This window comes from Ailuropoda melanoleuca, chromosome 6 (assembly GCF_002007445.2).
Source record: "Ailuropoda melanoleuca isolate Jingjing chromosome 6, ASM200744v2, whole genome shotgun sequence".
NCBI lineage: Eukaryota > Metazoa > Chordata > Mammalia > Carnivora > Ursidae > Ailuropoda > Ailuropoda melanoleuca.
Window position 1 is genome coordinate 95,816,245 of NC_048223.1, and position 20,347 is coordinate 95,836,591.

General features: G+C 34.9%; 1 protein-coding gene across 3 annotated transcripts in view; it reads left to right on the plus strand.

The window, feature by feature from the left end:
* Window positions 1-20,347, plus strand: part of EXOC6 (exocyst complex component 6) — a 236,130-nt gene that overhangs the window by 67,833 nt on the left and 147,950 nt on the right. For all 3 annotated transcript variants that reach the window (XM_019796276.2, XM_002916102.4, XM_034662963.1), the window contains exons 6-8: window positions 1,882-2,086; window positions 11,352-11,504; window positions 13,732-13,800. In XM_019796276.2, coding sequence (XP_019651835.2) covers window positions 1,882-2,086; window positions 11,352-11,504; window positions 13,732-13,800 — 427 coding nt within the window. The remainder of the gene's footprint in view (window positions 1-1,881; window positions 2,087-11,351; window positions 11,505-13,731; window positions 13,801-20,347) is intronic.

Below are 20,347 nucleotides of genomic sequence, written 5' to 3' on the forward strand. Positions count from 1 at the left end.
TATTGACTGACCTATTGTATATAAAATGTTATTTTACTCAGAAAAGATATTATTCATTATTTTACTTTAAGTCTATAATGTCTTAGGTATTATCAAAATCATTGTAATGACATCTCTCCCACCCATATTATCACCTAAATATGTTCATTTCTGACCAAATGTATATTTTATTTGTTTATGACAGTTCTAATGATTTTAAATAACCAAGGTAAAATTTAGGCATCTAATTTTTAAAATAGTGCTAGATTTTGTGACAGTTTGCAAAATATACCCTCTCGTTGGGAATATAGGCTAGAGAATCGGTAAATATCTTTAAATAGCTTTTGAATTTACAGTCTTTCATTTTACCTGTGTATTACTTTTTTTGTTCTCTAGATCATGCCTTTTCTCATTTTTAATATCCAAAATAATGGGAAAGTATAGAATATCATTTTATTAATTTAAAAAGTTCCTCACGGGCACTTGGGTGGCTCAGTCATTAAGCGTCTGCCTTCAGCTCAGGTCATGATCCCAGGGTCCTGGGATCGAGCCCTGGGTCCTGGGATCGAGCCCTGCGTCGGGCTCCCTGCTTAAGGAAGCCTGCTTCTCCCTCTCCCACTCCTCCTGCTTATGTTCCCTCTCTCGCTGTCCCTCTCTGTCAAATAAATAAAATCTTTAAAAACAAAAATAAAAATTAAAAATTACCTTCTTTCAGGGGCGCCTGGGTGGCACAGCAGTTAAGTGTCTGCCTTCGGCTCAGGGCGTGATCCCGGCGTTATGGGATCGAGCCCCACATCAGGCTCCTCTGCTATGAGCCTGCTTCTTTCTCTCCCACTCCCCCTGCTTGTGTTCCCTCTCTCGCTGGCTGTCTCTATCTCTGTCGAATAAATAAATAAAATCTTTAAAAAAAAAAATTACCTCCTTTCAGTGGATTTTGGTGGTGTATATTATTGTAGGAAACTGCCAGTTACGGTTTTTCTACCAATTAATTATAGTGTCTTGGCCAAATTGTATACTTTTTGTGTCAGTTTCTCATCTGTTGAGTATTAATATAATATCTGCCAGACACATCTACCTCATAAGAAGTCTAGAGAAAATCAAAGTATGTATATGAAAGTACATGTCAATTTCTCTAGGGCATAGGCAATATTTTATTAATTACTGCAACCCACCATGTCATTCAGTATGTATTTGTTGAGTTGAAAATAAATCACTATGATTTTTCACTTGGTTTTTTGATACTTAATATTATTTCTAAGTACTTTAAATAGTGTAAAATTTTCAAAAAAGTGTCTTTAAAATACATTTTACTTTAATTTGTATTAGATCTTTACTTTTTGATGTGATGGTATGTGGATGGGAGAGATATTATGAAAGCACATATCAAATAAATATTATAATTAAAAATTTTGGAACTATTATACTTATACATTTAAGATACTGTGATGACTGGAGCACCTGGGTGGCTCAGCTGGCTAAACGTCTGCCTTTGGCTCAGGTCATGATCCCGGAGTCCTAGGATTGAGCCCCACATTGGGCTGCCTGCTCACTGGGGAGTCTGTTTCTCCCTCTCCTCTGTTCCTCACCCCCACTTGTGCTCTCGCTCTAATGAATAAGTAAAATCTTAAAAAAAGTTATTGTGATGATAGGTTTAGGTGTTATATATGTTACAGATTTAGGTGAAGTGAAATAAGGAAACCGTATATTAGTGTAAGTCACGAATTTTCAGCCTGCAAACTTGTTCATGTGGTTTATAGTTGATGCTTAATTAATAGAAATAAATGGTAATTTTACCTATTTTAACTATGTCCTTTTTGATTGGAGTGTTGGACTGATTAATTATTTTAACTTGAATATTAATGTAATAACTTTTTATAGAGTTTTCTCCTTAACTTTTCACAGGTATTATTCTGCTCTAAAAACTATGGAACAGTTAGAGAATGTGTATTTTCCCCGAGTGAGTCAATACCGGTTTTGTCAGCTAATGATAGAAAATCTTCCTAAACTCCGTGAGGATATTAAAGAAATCTCCATGTCTGATCTCAAAGACTTTTTGGAAAGCATTCGAAAACATTCTGACAAAATAGGTGAAACAGCAATGAAACAGGTGAGATTAAAAAGGAAAATTTTAATTTAGTGTTATTCAGTAGTCTAAGAGAATATTTGCAGAGTTTACTTGTTTTTAGTTACATAAAATACTTATTTTTGTTTAGTTTTATCCTTTTCATATCTTTCCTGAATTTTGTTTAGAATAGACTTAATCAGCATTTCCTTTTGGTTTGCAGCTATTCCGTATTTAAGTAAGGTCAATCTAACTTGACTCATCAGCTTGTCTGTTGGGAATCTTCCCATGTATGTGGTATTACATTAACTTGTGCCAGCAGTCAAATTTGGTATAAAATCAGCTGAACCATGACAGCCACAGAGGCAGAGGGGATTCCTTTTACCCTAAGGTTCTAAATTGCTCTCTTTAAAAGTATTATCTTTGAAGCAACAATTCCTACAGCTCGATAATAAAAAGACAAAACAGTGGACAAGATTTGGCAGTTGTAAAGTTAATGTACCTACCTTTTGAATCAGCAGTTCTTCTCCTAGATAATTCCAGTGAGAAATGAAGAAAACAGGTCCTTTTGATGCTCATATCAGCTTTGTTCACAGTTAGCCCAAAACTGGAAACAACCCAGATGGGCATCAAAAGGGGAATGAATACAAAAATTGTGCTATTAAAAACAGAATGGAATATTACTTAGCAATAAAAAGGAATGAAATTACCGAAAGGTGCAACAACAAATATTAATCTTCCAGGTATTATGCTGAGCTACAGAAGCTGAACACAAAAAAGCACAGATTGTGTCACTCCATTTATGTTGCAGTTCTAAAGCAGGTGAAACTAATTAAAGTGAAAAAAATCAGAGCACTGGTTACCTCTGGGTGGGGCAATTACCTGGGAAGGGACACAAAGGGACTTTCTGAGGAGACAGAAATGTTCTGTCTCCCACTTGTCAAAATTGTATAGTTAAGATCTGTACATTTCAATGTATATAAATCTGACCTCAAAGTTGTAAAAAATTGGGGTGTGTGTGTGTGAAATGAGTGGGTAAAAGTATATAGATGAAACAAGAATATATAAATATTAATTGTTGAAGGTAAGTTAAGTGATGAGTACTTAGCTTGTTATATTAATCTACTTGTATTTGAAATTTTTAGTAATAAAAAGTTTTAAAATGATTCTAACTTAAAATTTCTGAGTTAGTTAAAACTCCCAATAATCACAGTGTCATAGAAATAAAACAGTGCTCAACATGCTTTCTAACCTCTAATATTTTTTCCTCAAATATTAGAAACTACTTTAGAGAAGCTTCAGGTATGGCAGGGCAGGGCAGAGGGATAGGGGCTGGGTGGGACCTGAGCAGAAACCACAGATGGTACTGCAGGCCTGACCTTCTCTTCCTTCTCCTCCGGCCAGGGTTTCCTGAGCAGCTTTTATTTTATTTTATTTTATTTTATTTTATTTTTATTTATTTTTTTTTTAAAGATTTTATTTATTTATGTGACAGACAGCCAGCGAGAGAGGGAACACAGCAGGGGAGTGGGAGAGGAAGAAGCAGGCTCCCAGCAGAGGAGCCTGATGTGGGACTCGATCCCGGAACGCCGGGATCACGCCCTGAGCCAAAGGCAGACGCTTAACGACTGCGCTACCCAGGCGCCCCTATTTTATTTTATTTTCTGATTAAAGAAATGTATCTGTATCAGACTATTGTCACAACAGAGGAAATTAAAATTCAGTACACAAACTTCCTCCCTACCCTAACTTTTTAAAGAATTATCTATAAATCAGATAATCTACAATGTTTCTGTTAATTGTTTCAGCTTTGCACTGTATTTTATGTTAATTTGTTTAATAGATTTTAATAAGTTTGTTTAGTAAATTGTTTACCTTGAAGTTGTATAGATTTTGAAAATTCTTTATCAGGATCACTTTAATAATAAATGAAAACCATATATATTAATGTAGGACCTGTACAATAATATTGTTTAAATTTGCTTCTTTTTAAAGAATTTCCTGTTAACTTGCTTATCAATAGGTGGACTATAGCAGATATGATCTTCAAATTATTTTTTGTTCGGATTAAATACTTGGTTGATAAAACAATATGTTTATTTGCTGTAAATAAACAGAAACTACAAAAGAGGATGTGAGCCAAATTTATTTCCTGTCTTTTCTTTGGAAGCTAGGCCTGAGGCCATTTTCCCTACCATTAGAACGATGGAAATATGGTTAGTTATGGGCGGGAACATAGGAAAAGAAATGGTAGCAGTGTTGGTCAGCAGGTTGGAGTTGGAATTTCAGATTAGTAAGCTGGGAAAGATGAAGACCAAGTTAAGTGTAAGAGAATAAGATTGGAAACCAAAGAATTCAGAAAAATCCAGAGATTCTGAACCTAGAGACTGATTATCCCAGAGAACTACGTAGGTTAGGAAAGCCCTAGGAAAGTAAAATTGAAACAGTGGATATTACCTCACCATTAAGGTAGAATGAAGTGTGGGATTTCATAGTTTTTCTCTGAAGTGGTCATCTTTCTCCTCCATTGTTGACACTTCAGGATGCTAATAGGACTGATGCATTTTATAATAAAATGAGAATCAGGGGAGCCTCTGATTCTTCTTGTAGCACCTCCCGTTTCTACTCAGGATACTAAGTCTTTCTGACTGCCTCTGATTAGTCAGTGTTTTTCTGCACTGGAGAGTTCTGCAACAGTATATTCTTGTCTTTAGTATCAACATGTTTTCAGTTCTTTTTCTCCTAAGTCTAGGCAAGGAGTTCTATGTATGCCATGAGGATAATAAACAGAATCACTTGGTAAGATTTTTTCAGCCAAGGATGTAAACGATAGTTTAAAGTTCATGTTCTATTATACAATCTAAGTTTCATTGTTAAACTTACCTTCTCTGACTTGTTTTTCATGGACCAGTTTTGAACTTTCTGCCTAGGCAGTCCACCAAGTCATGGGCCCTGGGATTTGAGGTTTATGAGAATTTCCTACGGAAAGGGAATAGACTTCCTAGTTTACCACCATTATTTTCTTGTAAAAAGAATCAAGCTCCCTACCTCTGCAACTTAAACAGACCTTTCATCACAGAAGCCTTTTCTGATCATGTTTTAATTCCATTATCTCATGTCCCATTTGTGGATTTACTTGTTATATATTCTCTTGAATGTCCTGTAGGCACATCAAACTTAGCATTTCTAAAAGTAAACTCACTATCTTCTTACAAAATCTATTTTTCCTATATTTCTTATGTCACATAGTAATATGTCCTACTCTCACAAGCCAGAAACTGGGGAGTACTTTAGACTTTTCAGGAATATTTTATTCTTTATGTAATTTGTTTCTAAGTTCTACTTAGGAACTATCAATTCTGCTTCTCAATATCTATAGATTCTGTATCCTCTCTACTTACCTGGACTGTTGTTATATCAAATTAATTATTCTCCCTGTCTCTAGTCTTTTGTCCATTTGTTTATTATTCTAAAATGCATGACCACTTTCTCTTCAGTGATTCCTAGTGACCCTTTACCTAAATCTAAATTCTTCAGTATGAAACAAAAACCTCATCTCCTGATACTCCTTCTTCCTGTGATATAACAGTATTGGATCTCTTACAAATTTTTGAATACACAATTTGTTTCCTCTACCTACAATGCTTTCCATTTTCCCAAATTTCATGTCTGAAGAATTCCTGCTTTTTCCCCTAAACTTGGCTTAGGGATAACTTTGTCTGGAATCTGCCTTCCTATGTCTCATTCCTGCCAACAAAATATGGTCACTTGCTCCTTGGTGTATATATCCCTTATATTTTTCACACTATATTTTAATTGTTTACTTTGTGTCCTTAACTAGAGAGTGAGGGTTTTGGTTTTTTTTTAAAGATTATTTATTTGGGGGCACCTGGGTGTTGCAGTCGTTAAGCATCTGCCTTCGGCTCAGGGCGTGATCCCAGTGTTCTGGGATCGAGCCCCACATCAGGCTTCTCCGCTAGGAGCCTGCTTCTTCCTCTCCCACTCCCCCTGCTGTGTTCCTGCTCTCGCTGGCTGTCTCTCTCTGTCAAATAAATAAATAAAATCTTTAAAAAAAAATAAAGATTATTTGAGAGAAAGAGAGAGAGCACATGAGCCAGGGGAGAGGGGCAGAGGGAGAAGGAAAAACAGACTTCTTGCTGAGCAGGGAGCCCGATGCTGGGCTCTATCCCAAGACCCCGAGATCATGACCTGAGCTGAGGACAGATGCTTAACTGATTGAACCACTTAGGCCCCACCTAGACAGTGAGTTTTTCAAGTGAGGGATTATATCCTATTTATTTTTACCTTCCTGAGATCTAGTACCGTGCCTAAAATGAGTGGCACAAAAGTTTTTTGAAGCATCTTAGAGCTGAGTCTCAGCTTCTCTAGGGAGAATTTTTTAGAAGAAAAAACAGGCTTGTACTTGTAGTGTTTATTTTTTTCCTCTTTCTTGTGAGAGATGAATCTACTATGAGTAGTCTGATGTTTAATTAACAATTAAATACCTAAAATTCCTAGTCTCAGTTCACATTTTCCGTATTATATTTTCTGGCACACATTTTAATAATATCCTTTAGGGGAAAACAGGAGACTAAATGGTAAAATAAGTTTTGGATAAAGTTAAGTATAATTTCTTTAGTTATGAATTGTAAATCTAGAAAAGGGATACAATATATAATGTTTATTTAATTTGAGCATAGAATCTTTTTTTAAAAAATGTTTTATTATGTTATGTTAGTCACCATACAGTACATCCTTAGTTTTGATGTAGTGTTCCATGATTCATTGTTTGTGTGTAACACCCAGTGCTCCATGCAATATATGCCCTCCTTAATACCCATCACCGGCCTATCCCAATCCCCCACCCCCCTCCCCTCTGAAGCCCTCAGTTTGTTTCCCAGAATCCATAGTCTCTCGTGGTTCATTCCCCCTTCTGTTTAACCCCCCTTCATTCTTACCTTCCTTCTCCTACTGATCTCCCTGCTATTTCTTATGTTCCATAATGGATAAAGAAGATGTGGTCCATATATACAATGGAATATTACTCAGCCATCAGAAAGAACAATTACCCAACATTTGCAGCAACATGGACGGGACTGGAGGAGATTATGCTAAGTGAAATAAATCAAGCAGAGAAAGACCATTATATGGTTTCACTCATTTATGGAGCATAGAATCTTTTTTCAAGAAATATTTGTAGATACTGTGTGAAATGTTAGTTTTGTACATAACACAGTTTGGAAGCAGTGCTTTTAAAACATGATTTATACTCTGAAAACAGAAAACCATTGACAAAGATAGTTTGGACAGCTTGATACTATAGTTCCTTCTGTGAGGTTAGTAGACATATCATAGAGTTGGGATTTTGGCCAAAGAGTGAACCAGTCCCTCCCACCAACACACATATATGCCAACTCAGGAAGTAAATGGTCCTATGGAACTTCAGGGCTTCAGAAAATTAAACATTTTTTTCACTACTGATAATCAATTGATGTTAAGGCAGGATATTTTATGTACATTCATTAATGTATCATATCTTTTTAATTTTTCCGGTATTTTAAATTTTATGTAGCTGGCTTTTCACTTAAAAAAGAATTAGTGGTACTTTCTTTTTTAAAACTGACAATATTCCAAACCAAAGGTCATTAAAATAATTGGATCATTATTTGACTTGACTCATAGAAATGAAGAGGAGTATACTCTTTGGTAATTGATATAAAGCTAACTCTAGGATGGGAAACAAAGTCTAAGCAATGGAACTATTAGATATGGACTTTAAAATTAGCATAGTCCAGGGGCGCCTGGGTGGCACAGCGGTTAAGCGTCTGCCTTCAGCTCAGGGCGATCCCGGCGTTATGGGATCGAGCCCCACATCAGGCTCCTCAGCTATGAGCCTGCTTCTTCCTCTCCCACTCCCCCTGCTTGTGTTCCCTCTCTCGCTGGCTGTCTCTATCTCTGTCTTAATAAATAAATAAAAAATCTTTAAAAAAAAAAAATTAGCATAGTCCAGGAATTATAAGACAAGATTGAGAATTTTGGCAGATCATTGGAAACCATAAAGCAAACCATCTGAATTCTAGAGCTGAAAATACCTTGCAAATTAAGAACTCAGTGTGTACTTGGCAGAATAGATTAGACACAGCTGAAGAGAGAATTAATGAACCAGAAGTTAGGTCAGAGGAAAATATCCAAATTGAGGCTCAGAGAGACAAAAGAATGGAAAGTAAAGGGTTTAAAGACATATAAGATGGGAAGGTTTAAAATATGTATAATCATAGTCCTGAAAGGAGAAGAAAGAGAGATGGACATAAATAATATAGCAGACCTTAAAGTCTTGGATTCAAAAAATGCTATGAATTCTAAGCAGGAGAAATACAAAAATCCCATACTTGGGCATATAACAGTAAAATGTTAGAAAGATGAAAGAAAAAAATCTTAAAAGCAGCCAGAGTGAAAAATTTATTGCCTTCCAAAAGCAATAAAATCTTTAGCTGATTTCTCAACAGAATTAATGGCAGCCAAAGGGCAGTGAGCTGATATCTGAAGTGCTGATAAACCTTATCTGTCAACCTAGAATTGTTTACCCACCAAAAATATCTTTTAGAAATGGAGGTGAAATGGGAGTGCCTGGCTGGCCCAGTTGGTAAAACATGTGACTGTTGATCTTAGAGTCATGAGTTTGAGCCCCATGTTGTGGGTAGAGTTTACTTAAAGAAAAAAAGAAATGAAGGTGAAATGAAGATATTTTTCAGATAAAAACCTAGAGGATTTATTTCTAGTAGACCTACATAAAGGAAATATTATTTTCAGACAGAAAGAAAATTATCCCAGTTAGAAACCCAGAGATGTAGTGCATAAACAGAAAGGGCAACTATTTTGGGTAAAATTGCATATATTATGTTGGCTTTATAAAACAAAAACATCTTATGGGGTTACATATTTATAGAATTAACAGTGCAAAACAACAACCATATATAAGTTCGGAGGGGAATTGATATGAGTTTGAAAATCTCTATTATTCTGCTTACAGGAGGCATACCTTTCATATAAACATATAGAGAGGTTGAAAGCAGAAGGATGGAAAAGATACATCATGCAAACATCAATGAAAAGAAAGTTGATATATGTATACTAATATCAAAGCCAACTTTAAGACAAAATTATTAGTAGAAGAAAGTGGAACATTTCATAGTGATAAAAGATTCAGTTCATCAGGAAAATAAATAATTCTAAATTTGTTTCCATAAAAACATAGTCTCCAAATATATAAAGCAAAAATTGTCAGAATTAAAAGAAATAGACAACTTGATCATAATGGGAGATTTATTTTTATTTTTATTTTTTTTTAAGATTTTTATTTTTATTTATTTGACAGAGATAGAGACAGCCAGCGAGAGAGGGAACACAAGCAGGGGGAGTGGGAGAGAAAGAAGCAGGCTCATAGCAGAGGAGCCTGATGTGGGGCTCGATCCCATAACGCCGGGATCACGCCCTGAGCCGAAGGCAGACGCTTAACCGCTGTGCCACCCAGGCGCCCCCATAATGGGAGATTTTAATACACTTCTCTCAGTAACTGCTCGAAACGGTTGATAAAATTAATAAAAATGTCCTTTTAAATAATATGATTAACAACCCTGACCTAATCACATGTGTAACACTGTATTCCATGATTTCAGAATATACATTTTTTAAAGAACATTTACCAAAACATTTTGGTCCATGGAGCAAATGTCAGTAAATTTCAAAGGATAGAAATGATACAGAGTATGTTCTGTGACCATATCGGAATTATTCCAGAAATCAGTAATAAATAAATAAGTAGAAAATCCCTGTATGTTTGGAAATTAAGAAATAAAATTCTAAATAACCCATAGGTCAAAGAAGAAACTCAACTGAGACAAGAAAATATTTTGAATTATAATGAAAGTATGACATAGCAAACTTCTGCTACATGCAACAAAAGTCATATTTAAGGGAAATTTATAGCCTTAAATTTATGAATTAGAAAAGAATGGCTGAAATCAATGATATAGTATCCATCTGAAGGAGTTAGAGAAAGAATAGCAAATTAAACTCAAAGAAAATAGAAGGATATGACACAAACAGCACAGGCAACAGAAACTAAATAAGTGGGTTTATACCAAACTAAAAAGCTTCTGCATATCAAAGGAAGCAATCAACAGTGTGAAAAGATAATCCCCAGAATGGGAGAAAATAGTTGCAAACTATATGTCTGATTAGGGATTGATTTCCACAGTATTTAAGAAACACATACAACTCAAAAGCAAAAAAACCTTCATCACCTTACTTAAAAATCGGCTAGGGACTTGAAAAGACATTTCTCCAAAGAAATACACAAATTGCCAGCAGGTATGTGAAAAAATGCTCAACATCATTACCCATTAGGGAAATGCAAATCAAAATCACAATGGGATATACACCTTCCACCTCTTTTGATTGCTGTTATCAAACAAATAAAGGACAACTTTGGCAAGTGTGTGGAGAAATTGGAACCTTGCGTACTGTTGAGGGAATGCAAAATAGCGTAGCTGTATTTTGAAGAGGTTTCTCAAAAAGTTAAAAATAGAACTACAGTATGATGCAGGAAGCTCATGCATCATTGTTCACAATATCCAAGATGTGGAAGCAATACAAATGTCCATTGACAGATGACTGGATTAAGAAAATGCAGTAGATACGTACAGTGGTGTATGGTATACTATTCAGTCCCTAAAAAGGAAATTATGAGGTATCTAAATTATGAGAAAAATTCATAGAATCAGAGAGTGTAATAGTGGTTGCCAGGAACTGGGGGGAGGAAGAATGAGTTACTAATCAACAGGCATAAAGTTTCAGTTAAGATGAATAAGCTCTAGAGGTCTGCTGTGCAACACGGTACCTATAGTCAGCAAGTATGTATTATATTATTAATATATTAATATAATATTAGTATGTTAATTATGTAATAATGCATATACACTTTAAAACATGGGACTAGATCTCATGTTAAATATATTTACCACAGTAAAATAAAATTTGAAAAAAGAAAATGGAAGGAAGTCTGTGTAATAGAAAACAAAATACATTAGGGAGGATTGAAAAACCAAGTTGATTCTTAGTCTTTTCAAATAATATTGATAACCCCTGGCACAACTGTTCAGAAAGAAGAATGAGAGCATAAATAATGAATAAAAAAAAAGACATCAGATCCTGTACCCAAAGCCACTAAAAAGATAGGAAAATATGAAATTCTTGAACCAATTTGACCATAAGTGTTATAATAATCTGAATTTTTCTTTTTCTAAAATAGGCACAACAGCAGAAAACCTTCAATGTTGTTCTGCAGAAGCAAAATAATGTAAACTTTGTGAAGAATGTGTACGTAAATGATAGGATTCCAGAAGAAAGAAATGAAGTTGAATTGAAACGTGAATTTGAGGAAGAGGATGAGAATGAGGAGGAGGTGATGGAAGTTCATTCCGTCCTTTTTCCCTCTCTCTTTTTCTTCTTCCCTTCTTTTTTTCATGAATTTTTTTCTTTTGAGTTGTAATGTATGTCTTTGTGACTCTCAGTCTTCCCATGTGCAAATTGAATTTATGTAGATCAGTTTGTAATGAGCTATTAGGGCAATGTGTCACCTGAAAGACTGCAAATTTGACATAAATAGGATATATTCTAGATTATATTTATAGGCCATGGATAGTTGAACCTAGGTGTTCTGCCATGATTAGCAGTAAAATTGTAAATGTAATGATTTTTTTGTAGTGATCACTCATTTTAATTATCTGTGGCAAACATTTAATTTCATGATGGCTTGACCTTACTATTTAGACGAATACTGGAAAGCCTACTTTTTCTCTCAGTTTGTGCTGAGATAATGCAAAATGGTTCTAGTAGATTAAAGTTTTTTAATGCTTAAAAAAGTCTTGGCTCTAGAAAACTTGAAATTATCCTTAAGTATTCGCTTTCTTTCATCTTCTATACCTGAATTTATTCCTAATTTTATTTGCTTCTTTTACTCTCTATACAGTGTGTTCTTTTGAGCCTACTTTTTGGCTTTTCCTTTGAATTTTTTTGAATTTAGTTAGCATCATGAGGAGCCTATTATTTATAAGTTTTGCCTTGTCAGTGAGATTTTAAATTCTTTTTCTAAGGACTTAGGGCACAGTATGAACTTATTAATTGATAAAAGAAGCCATATTAATATGTGCCCATGGCCTTCTCTGTGATGGGAGAACAACTGGGAGTTCAGTATGTATGTTTCTACTATATGCCTGAGGATGAGTGAAACTATATGTATTTATGTGTGTGTGTGTTATACACACATGTGTATATGTATGTATATGTTTGTATAAATGTGAATGTGCATGTATATATATACACATGTATGTGTGCATATGCAGTGAATGTCTGATATTGTATGGGATGTAGACAAATGAACTGCCTTAGTTTAATGACTTCTTAATATGGAATTAGTGTGTCCTGATTAGTCTCTGGAAATTAAATAAATGTTTTTGAAATTTACTTTTTGTTCTTTTTTAATCAGTATTCAGAGAATCTCTATATTCTCTTCTCCCAAGCATGTTTAAGATACACAGTCTCTCTCCTTTAATTACTTTATAATCGAAAACACTCAACAATAATAATAAATATGTAAAGAATGAACTGTTGAACAAATGCCAAAGCAATTGCAAAGCATTGTGTATATATTGTAATGTTTTTATAGTTGATAAAGGTTGTAACATGAAGTCCATGAATCTCCTTGCTGTCTTTAACTTATATTATCCAACAGTAAGCTAGTAGCTTGATAATTTTTATTTTTATTTATTTTATTTTTTAAATTCTTTTTAAAAATTTTTTTGGGGAGGGAGAGGGAGACTTTTTTTTTTTTTTAAAGATTTTATTTATTTATTTGACAGAGACAGCGAGAGAGGGAACACAAGCAGGGGGAGTGGGAGAGGAAGAAACAGGCTCCTAGCGGAGGAGCCTGAAGTGGGGCTCGATCCCAGAACACTGGGATCACACCCTGAGCCGAAAGCAGACGCTTAACAAGTGCGCCACCCAGGCGCCCCAGAGGGAGACTTTTTTTATTTTCTCTTTTTTTTTTTTTTGAGAGAGAGTGAGTGTGGGGGGTGGGGAGTAGGGTAGGGCAGGGGAGAGGGAGAGAAAGAATCTTAAGCAGGCTCCATGCCCAGCGTGGAGCCTGTTGTGGGGTTCAGTCCCATGACCTCCAGATCATGACCTGAGTTGAGATCAAGAGTCGGACACTTAACCAACTGAGCCACCCAGGCACCCCAAGTTTGATAATTTTTAAGATGTAGTTTTATAAGGAGGGCATGTGTTGTGATGAGTACTGGGTGTTAATATGCAATTAATGAATTGTTGTACACTGTATCAAAAACTAATGATGTTGGCCAATTGAACATAATAGAAAAATAAATAAATAGAATGAAGATGGGGGAGGAAAAAAAAGAAACAATAAGAGAAAAGTGTATACCAGCTTGCTTACAGTTCTTGTCTCCAGAAGTAGAATTGGGTTTTATATTCTTTCTTTGTAGTCTTATGCATTGGCTACATTTAGAGTAGTTAATATGTATTACTTTGGTAATCAGAAAAAAATTATGTTATTTCACAAATATAATTAAATAATAAACAATGAATGCCATAAAAAATGTGGTTTTATTTCTCAGGTCTTAACTGTTCAGGATCTGGTTGATTTTTCCCCAGTTTACCGATGTTTGCACATTTATTCTGTTTTGGTGAGTATTTTTCATATATGTATATTGTGTGTGTGTGTATGTATATACACATAAATATTTGTATAATAAAAAAGACATCTAAGCATTTTAGGCCTGCTTTGCGAAAGGCTGACCATAAGCTCGGTAAGCTGTAAATCTTCATGCATAAATATTTTAATATCCCCTGTGAGTAAGGCACTTACTTTTTCTTTAAGTTATCATAGTCTGCTTTCAAGTGATGTATCACTGCATCTATATTATAAGAACCTTATGATAGTATACTTCCATCTCACCCTTCTTGCATTTGTACTATTGTATCACAATTGCTTTTAAATATGTTGCTTCTATATTTGCTTACTCCTACATTGCATTCATTTTTGGTTAAACAATTCTTTTAAAAAATAGTAACATTATTTTGATATAATTCATATACCAAAAAATTTACCCTTTTAAAGTATACAATTCAGTGGTTTTAGCATATTTATGAGGATGTGCAACTATTAAAACTATTTCCAGAACATTTCATTTCTGAAGAAGGAAACCTCTTAACAATTAACAATCAGTCCTCATTCTCCCCTACCTCCAGCCCCTGGCAACCACTCATTTACTTTCTTTCTCTATGGATTTGCCTATTCTGGATATTTCAAATAAATAGAATCATAGTAAGTGTGGTCTTTTGTGTCTTGGCCTCTTTCACAAAGTTGGAAGTTGAGGTTATTTATTGAGATCTTTCTTCTTTTTTAATACAGATATTCACAGCTATAAATTTCCTTCTAACCACTGCTTTAGCTGCATTCCATGAGTTTTGGTATATTGTGTTTTTGTTTCCATTCATCTCAGAATATTTTCTAAATTCTTATTATTTGTTCTTTAACCCACGGGTATTTAGGAGTATGTTGTTTCATTTCCATATGTTTGTGAATTTCCCAAAAGTTCTTCTGTTACTAAGTCCAAATTTAATCTTACTGTGGTCAGAGATCATAATTGTGACTTCAGTCCTTTTAAATTTATGGAGGCTTGTTTTATGGCCTAACATATGGTTTATTCTGGAGAATGTTCCATGTGCACTTGAGAAGAATGTGTATCTGGCTGTTGTTGGGTGGTATGTTCTGTAGACATCTGTTAGGTCTAGTTGATTTAATATTGTTATTCAGGTCTTCTGTTTCCTTGTTGGTCTTATGCCTGTCTATCTGTTATTAAAAGTGGTAATATTGAAGTCTCCAACTATAACTGTTGAATTATCTGTTCTTTTAGTTTTGCCAATTTTGATTCATGTATTTTTGAGGCTCTGTTTTTAGGTGAATATATGTTTATAAATTGTTATATCTTCATGATGGATTAACCTTTTTTCATTATAAAATGTCATTCTTTGTGTATTTTTTGGTTTAAAGTCTATTTTGGCCGATATTAGTATAACTACTTCTTAACTCTCTTTTGGTTACTGTTGGCATGGTATATTTTTCCATCCTTTTATTTTCAATCTCTGTGTTTTTGAGTCTTAAGTGTGTCTCTTGTAGAATAGCATATAGATGAATTTTTAAAAATCCAGTCTGCCGATTTCTGCCTTTTAATTGAAGTGTTTCGTTCTTTTGCATTTAATGTAATTACCGATATGGACAGATTTATGCCTACCATTTGCTTTAATAGATCATGTCTTTTTTGTTCTATTCTTCCATTACTGTCTTCTTTTGCACTAAATGGATATTTTCTCATGAACCATTTTATATATGCATTAATATATAATGTAGATTAGTAACATAAATACATATATATTGGGGCGCCTGGGTGGCACAGCGGTTAAGCGTCTGCCTTCGGCTCAGGGCGTGATCCCGGCATTACGGGATCGAGCCACGTCAGGTTCCTCTGCTGGGAGCCTGCTTCTTCCTCTCCCACTCCCCCTGCTTGTGTCCCCTCTCTCACTGACTGTCTCTATCTCTGTCAAATAAGTAAATAAAATCTTTAAAAAATAAAAAAAATAAAAAAAAAATAAATAAATACATATATATTAGTTATATATACATATGTAATACAAATATATAAAAATATATAAATATACTATATGATAGTTAACATGTATATATACACACATATAATATATATGTTGGTCCTGGAGATTACATTTAACATCCTACCTGAAAACAATTTAGTTCATATTAATCCTCCTCCTTTGTGTTATTATTGAGATACTAATTACATCTTTATATGTTATAAACCATAATATAATTATTTCTTTATGCATTTGTTTTCTAAATCAGAAGAATGGAGTTACAAATTATATTGTCTTTATATTTACCTATTACTTTAACCTGGGACTCTTTATTTCTTCATGTGAATTAGAGTTACTGTCTAGTGTCCTTTTATTTTTGCATGAAGGGCTATAGTTAGTATTTCTTTCGGGGAAGGTCAACTAGCATCAAATTCTCTCAGTTTTTGTGTATCTGGGAATGCCTTAATTTCTCCTTTGCTTTTTAAGAGTAGTTTTGCTAGATACAGAATTTTTGGTTTTTTTTTTCTTTCAGCACATAGAAAATGACCACAGGGGGCGCCTGGGTGGCACAGTGGTTAAGCGTCTGCCTTCGGCTCAGGGCGTGATCCCGGCGTTATGGGATCGAGCCCCACATCAGGCTCCTCTGCTATGAGCCTGCTTCTTCCTCTCCCACTCCCCCTGTTTGTGTTCCCTCTCTCGCTGGNTCTTTTCCCTTTAAAAAAAAAAAAAAAAAAACTTAAAAAAAAAAAAAAAAAAAAGAAAAAAGAAAATGACCACAGAAGGCATTTATAGTTAGGCGTTTTGAGGTTGAAATTGGATTAAATTGAAATTGAAATAATTGAAAAGAAATGGTAATTATGTTAATGAGAACAAATAGAATTATCTTCTTTAGTTAACATCTTTTCTTTTAGCCCTCTATTAAAAGACAGGACCAACTCTGTACTAATGAACTGAGGTAAAAGCAATAAGCACAATATCAATGTAAACTTACTGTTTTACAAATTAGTGATGTTTCGAGTGTATTGAGCATTATTGAATAGACATGTAAAATTTTTTTTCTTTTTAAAGCTATAATAAATTGTACTATTGTATAAAAACAGTAATACTTTTAGTTTGTTCTGTGATGAAACAATTCTTCAAATGTGTATGATTATAAAATACTTTAACTGCTCAGGTTCTTTTCAGATTTAGTATTTTATGAAGTTCTTATTCATCTCATTTGTTAAAGTGGCCTGTGTTGTGGTTTGATTCCTTTAAAACTCCTTTCAAATTAGATGTTTTCATCTAGGTTTTTGGGTTTGATGGAGAAGAATGATTTTTGGCTTTGATAATGCATAATTTTTTCTGTCTTATATGGGCCCAGTAAACTGCAGTGAGTGCCCATAGGCACTTCTGTTACTTTGTATTATCCTTCTTCTATGTCTGTATGATCTACAAGGACAGTGACCACGTGAGTGTTGTGTATTGCTCTTTCCCTAGTGCTTTTCATTGCATCTGACATTTCATAAAGATTTGCTGAATTAGTAATTGGCTCTTTAACACCACACTTAATTTTTAATAAAATTATTTTATGTATCTTTACCCTGGTAGCTTATATCAACAGGCACTAAGCCCTCTGAAAAAGAATATATCTTTATACCTGGTGCAAAAAAGTGTTGAACCAATATTATGTGAGGTTTCAGTGTGGCTTCCCTGAGAATGATGCATTGGGTATTAAATTATGTTTCATTGTCATGATTTAAAATTAGAGAAACAGCACAACTAAATGATCAAAGTAATTTAAAGTCAGTGATAGAGAGCCAATACAATGATAGGAAGTTTTAGACTCTAGTCAGGTTTGTGATTTTTCAGAAATAATCTATGATTCAAATAGTCAAATATTCAAAATAAATGATTACTCTCAGAATTTATGTTGTTGTAACTAACTGTTGATTTATAATTTTCAATAACTTAATTCTTTATATATTTTTATATCTTTGTAATATATAGGATTTATAAACTTAAGAAAGCTGCATTTTTATTAAAAGATATCAGTTTTGACTAATTCAGGCAGGACTTTTTTCCTTTTTACTGTGTAAATGATGTTCTGCTATTCTATGAATGTAAATAAACTTTCATTAGCATGAAAACTTCTGGTTGGTATATATGACCAAAAATTGGTAAAAGTAAGACGACCAGAGTTTAGTAAAGCTAATTCCTTCTTCTTACTATAGTTACTTTCCTTTCATTTGTTATTTCATTTAAGCTACTTTCTAGTAGTAACTGGGCAAATTATTTTCTCAGGTGAGTTTCTTATTTGCAAAATGTGGATAACAATTTATAAAGCTATGTTGAGTATTAGAGTAAATATAAATAGTAAAGTGCTTGGCATAGGACTCAGTATATAGTATCACTCAGTAAATGATAAAGGATTATCGTAGAAGGGTTTCATTAATACATAGTATTTAAAAGACTTGATTTTTTTATGCTTTTTTTTTTCTTTGTTGGAGAGGGAGAGTGAGGTGAGGTGGAGGGGCAGAGGAAGAGAGAATCTTAAGCAGGCTCCATGCTAGGCATGGGGCTCAATCACACTACCTTGAGATCATGACCTGAGCTGAAATCAAATGTCAGATGCTCAACTGACTGAGCACGTAGGTGCCACCAGGACTAGATCTTTTGATTGTAAGACCATTTTAGCCGAAGAACTCCATGTCCAAGATCCTTAAGGTAGCATTTCCCAAGCTCTGTTTGATGAAATGTCTGTTCTATGAAAGGAAAATAGGTATATTGTGGGGAAAAAAGGTTCTCTTTGAAAAATCCCAAGAGCTATGTGAATTTCCTTAGCTGGCTGTATTGTAAATTTTGTGTGTTCAGGGACCATTTTTCTTAAAATAAGGAATAGTGAAGGTAGTGTTAGATTTGCTGTCCTAGGGACTTATGGGATTTTAAAGGCTTTCCAAAGGGCCTGGCTTAGAATTTTTAAGGAAAAAATTTCTAGATCTTCTGCTTTTTCCTAGAAATGATCTGTCTGGGAACCCCAGCCTCCCTTCTCTTACTTTTGGTGCTCTGCCCAGATCCCCTTGGATCTCTTTTCGTAACAGCTGGAAGTGCTTCAGAGTCCTCAGCCCTGGAGGGAGCATGAATCTTTATGCTGTATTATTATAGTGTTTTGCAATTTTTAGGTGTTCTAGATAGTACATATTATTTTGTTTTTATAGTTGAGGCAAAGGCTTAAAACTTCAGAATATATTTGAAATACAGCATTAGAACATTTTCTGTACGTGTGTTAAGGAGCTTTCACATCAGCATGCACTTCTCTGGGTCATCAGTTCTAGTATCTACCTGAAACTGTGCCTGCATTTGCTCCTTTATTTTCCCAATTTGATCCGTACTCTAACTATGATATTTGGTATTTTGAGATGAACTCTGAGTACAAAGCTGTACCATGACATAGGGTGTCAGTTGTTGGTGTGACTGGATGTATTGCATCAATAAAAGAACATGTTTCTCCCCTAAAAAAAAAAAGTCCCTCTGCAGTATAACTTATCCTTTAGAGTTTTACTGTGGTATCGGCTGAAGCCTGTTTTCTTGAAGACTTTTTTGGCTGAATCTGGCACCTTTGATTGGCTTCCTCTCATTCCCTCTCTTGCTTTTCTCACTTCTTGAACAGTCTCCCCTTTGAGCACTTCCTTATTGTATCACTTGGTGTCTGTTTCTAGAAAAGTTACCTAAGATATTACTTATTATTGTTGCACATTTATTATTTCACAGGGTCAGCTATCTGGGAATAGCTTTAGCTGGGTGGTTCTGGCTCATGGTCTCTCATGAGGTTCCATTCAAGGTGTCAGTGAGGGCTATAGTCATCTGAAGCTTGACAGGACTTGGGATATTTGCTTCTGTTATGACTGTTGGCAGAAGGCCTCAGTTCCTTGCCACATGGGCTGTCTACAAAGCTGACTGACAATCCTCATGACATGGCACCTGGCTTCCCTAAAACGAGTGATCTGAGGGAGGCTGATATGGAAGCCATAACGTCCTTTATAATGTAATATCAGAAGTGACATACCTTTACTTCTTTTTTTTTTTTAAGATTTTATTTATTTATTTTATTAAAGAGAGATCATGAATGGGGAAAGGGGCAGGGAGAGGGAGAGAAGCAGACTCCCCACTGAGCGCAGAGGCCAATGCAAGGCTGGATCTCACAACTCTGAGATCATGACCTGAGCCAAGACCGAGTCAGGCGCTTAACCGAATAAGCTATCTCAGGCACCGCACTTTCACTTCACTTNATCATGACCTGAGCCAAGACCGAGTCAGGCGCTTAACCGAATAAGCTATCTCAGGCACCGCACTTTCACTTCTGCTACATCCTACTGGTCACACAGATCAACCCTGGTAGAATGTGGGATGGGACTCTACAAGAGATATTTGGGGGCCATCTTGGAGGCCACCATACTTACTTCATTTTTTTTTTTTTAAAGATTTTATTTATTCATTTGACAGAGAGAGAGACAGCCAGCGAGAGAGGGAACACAAGCAGGGGGAGTGGGAGAGGAAGAGCTCCTCCCAGTAGAGGAGCCTGATGCAGGGCTCAATCTAAGA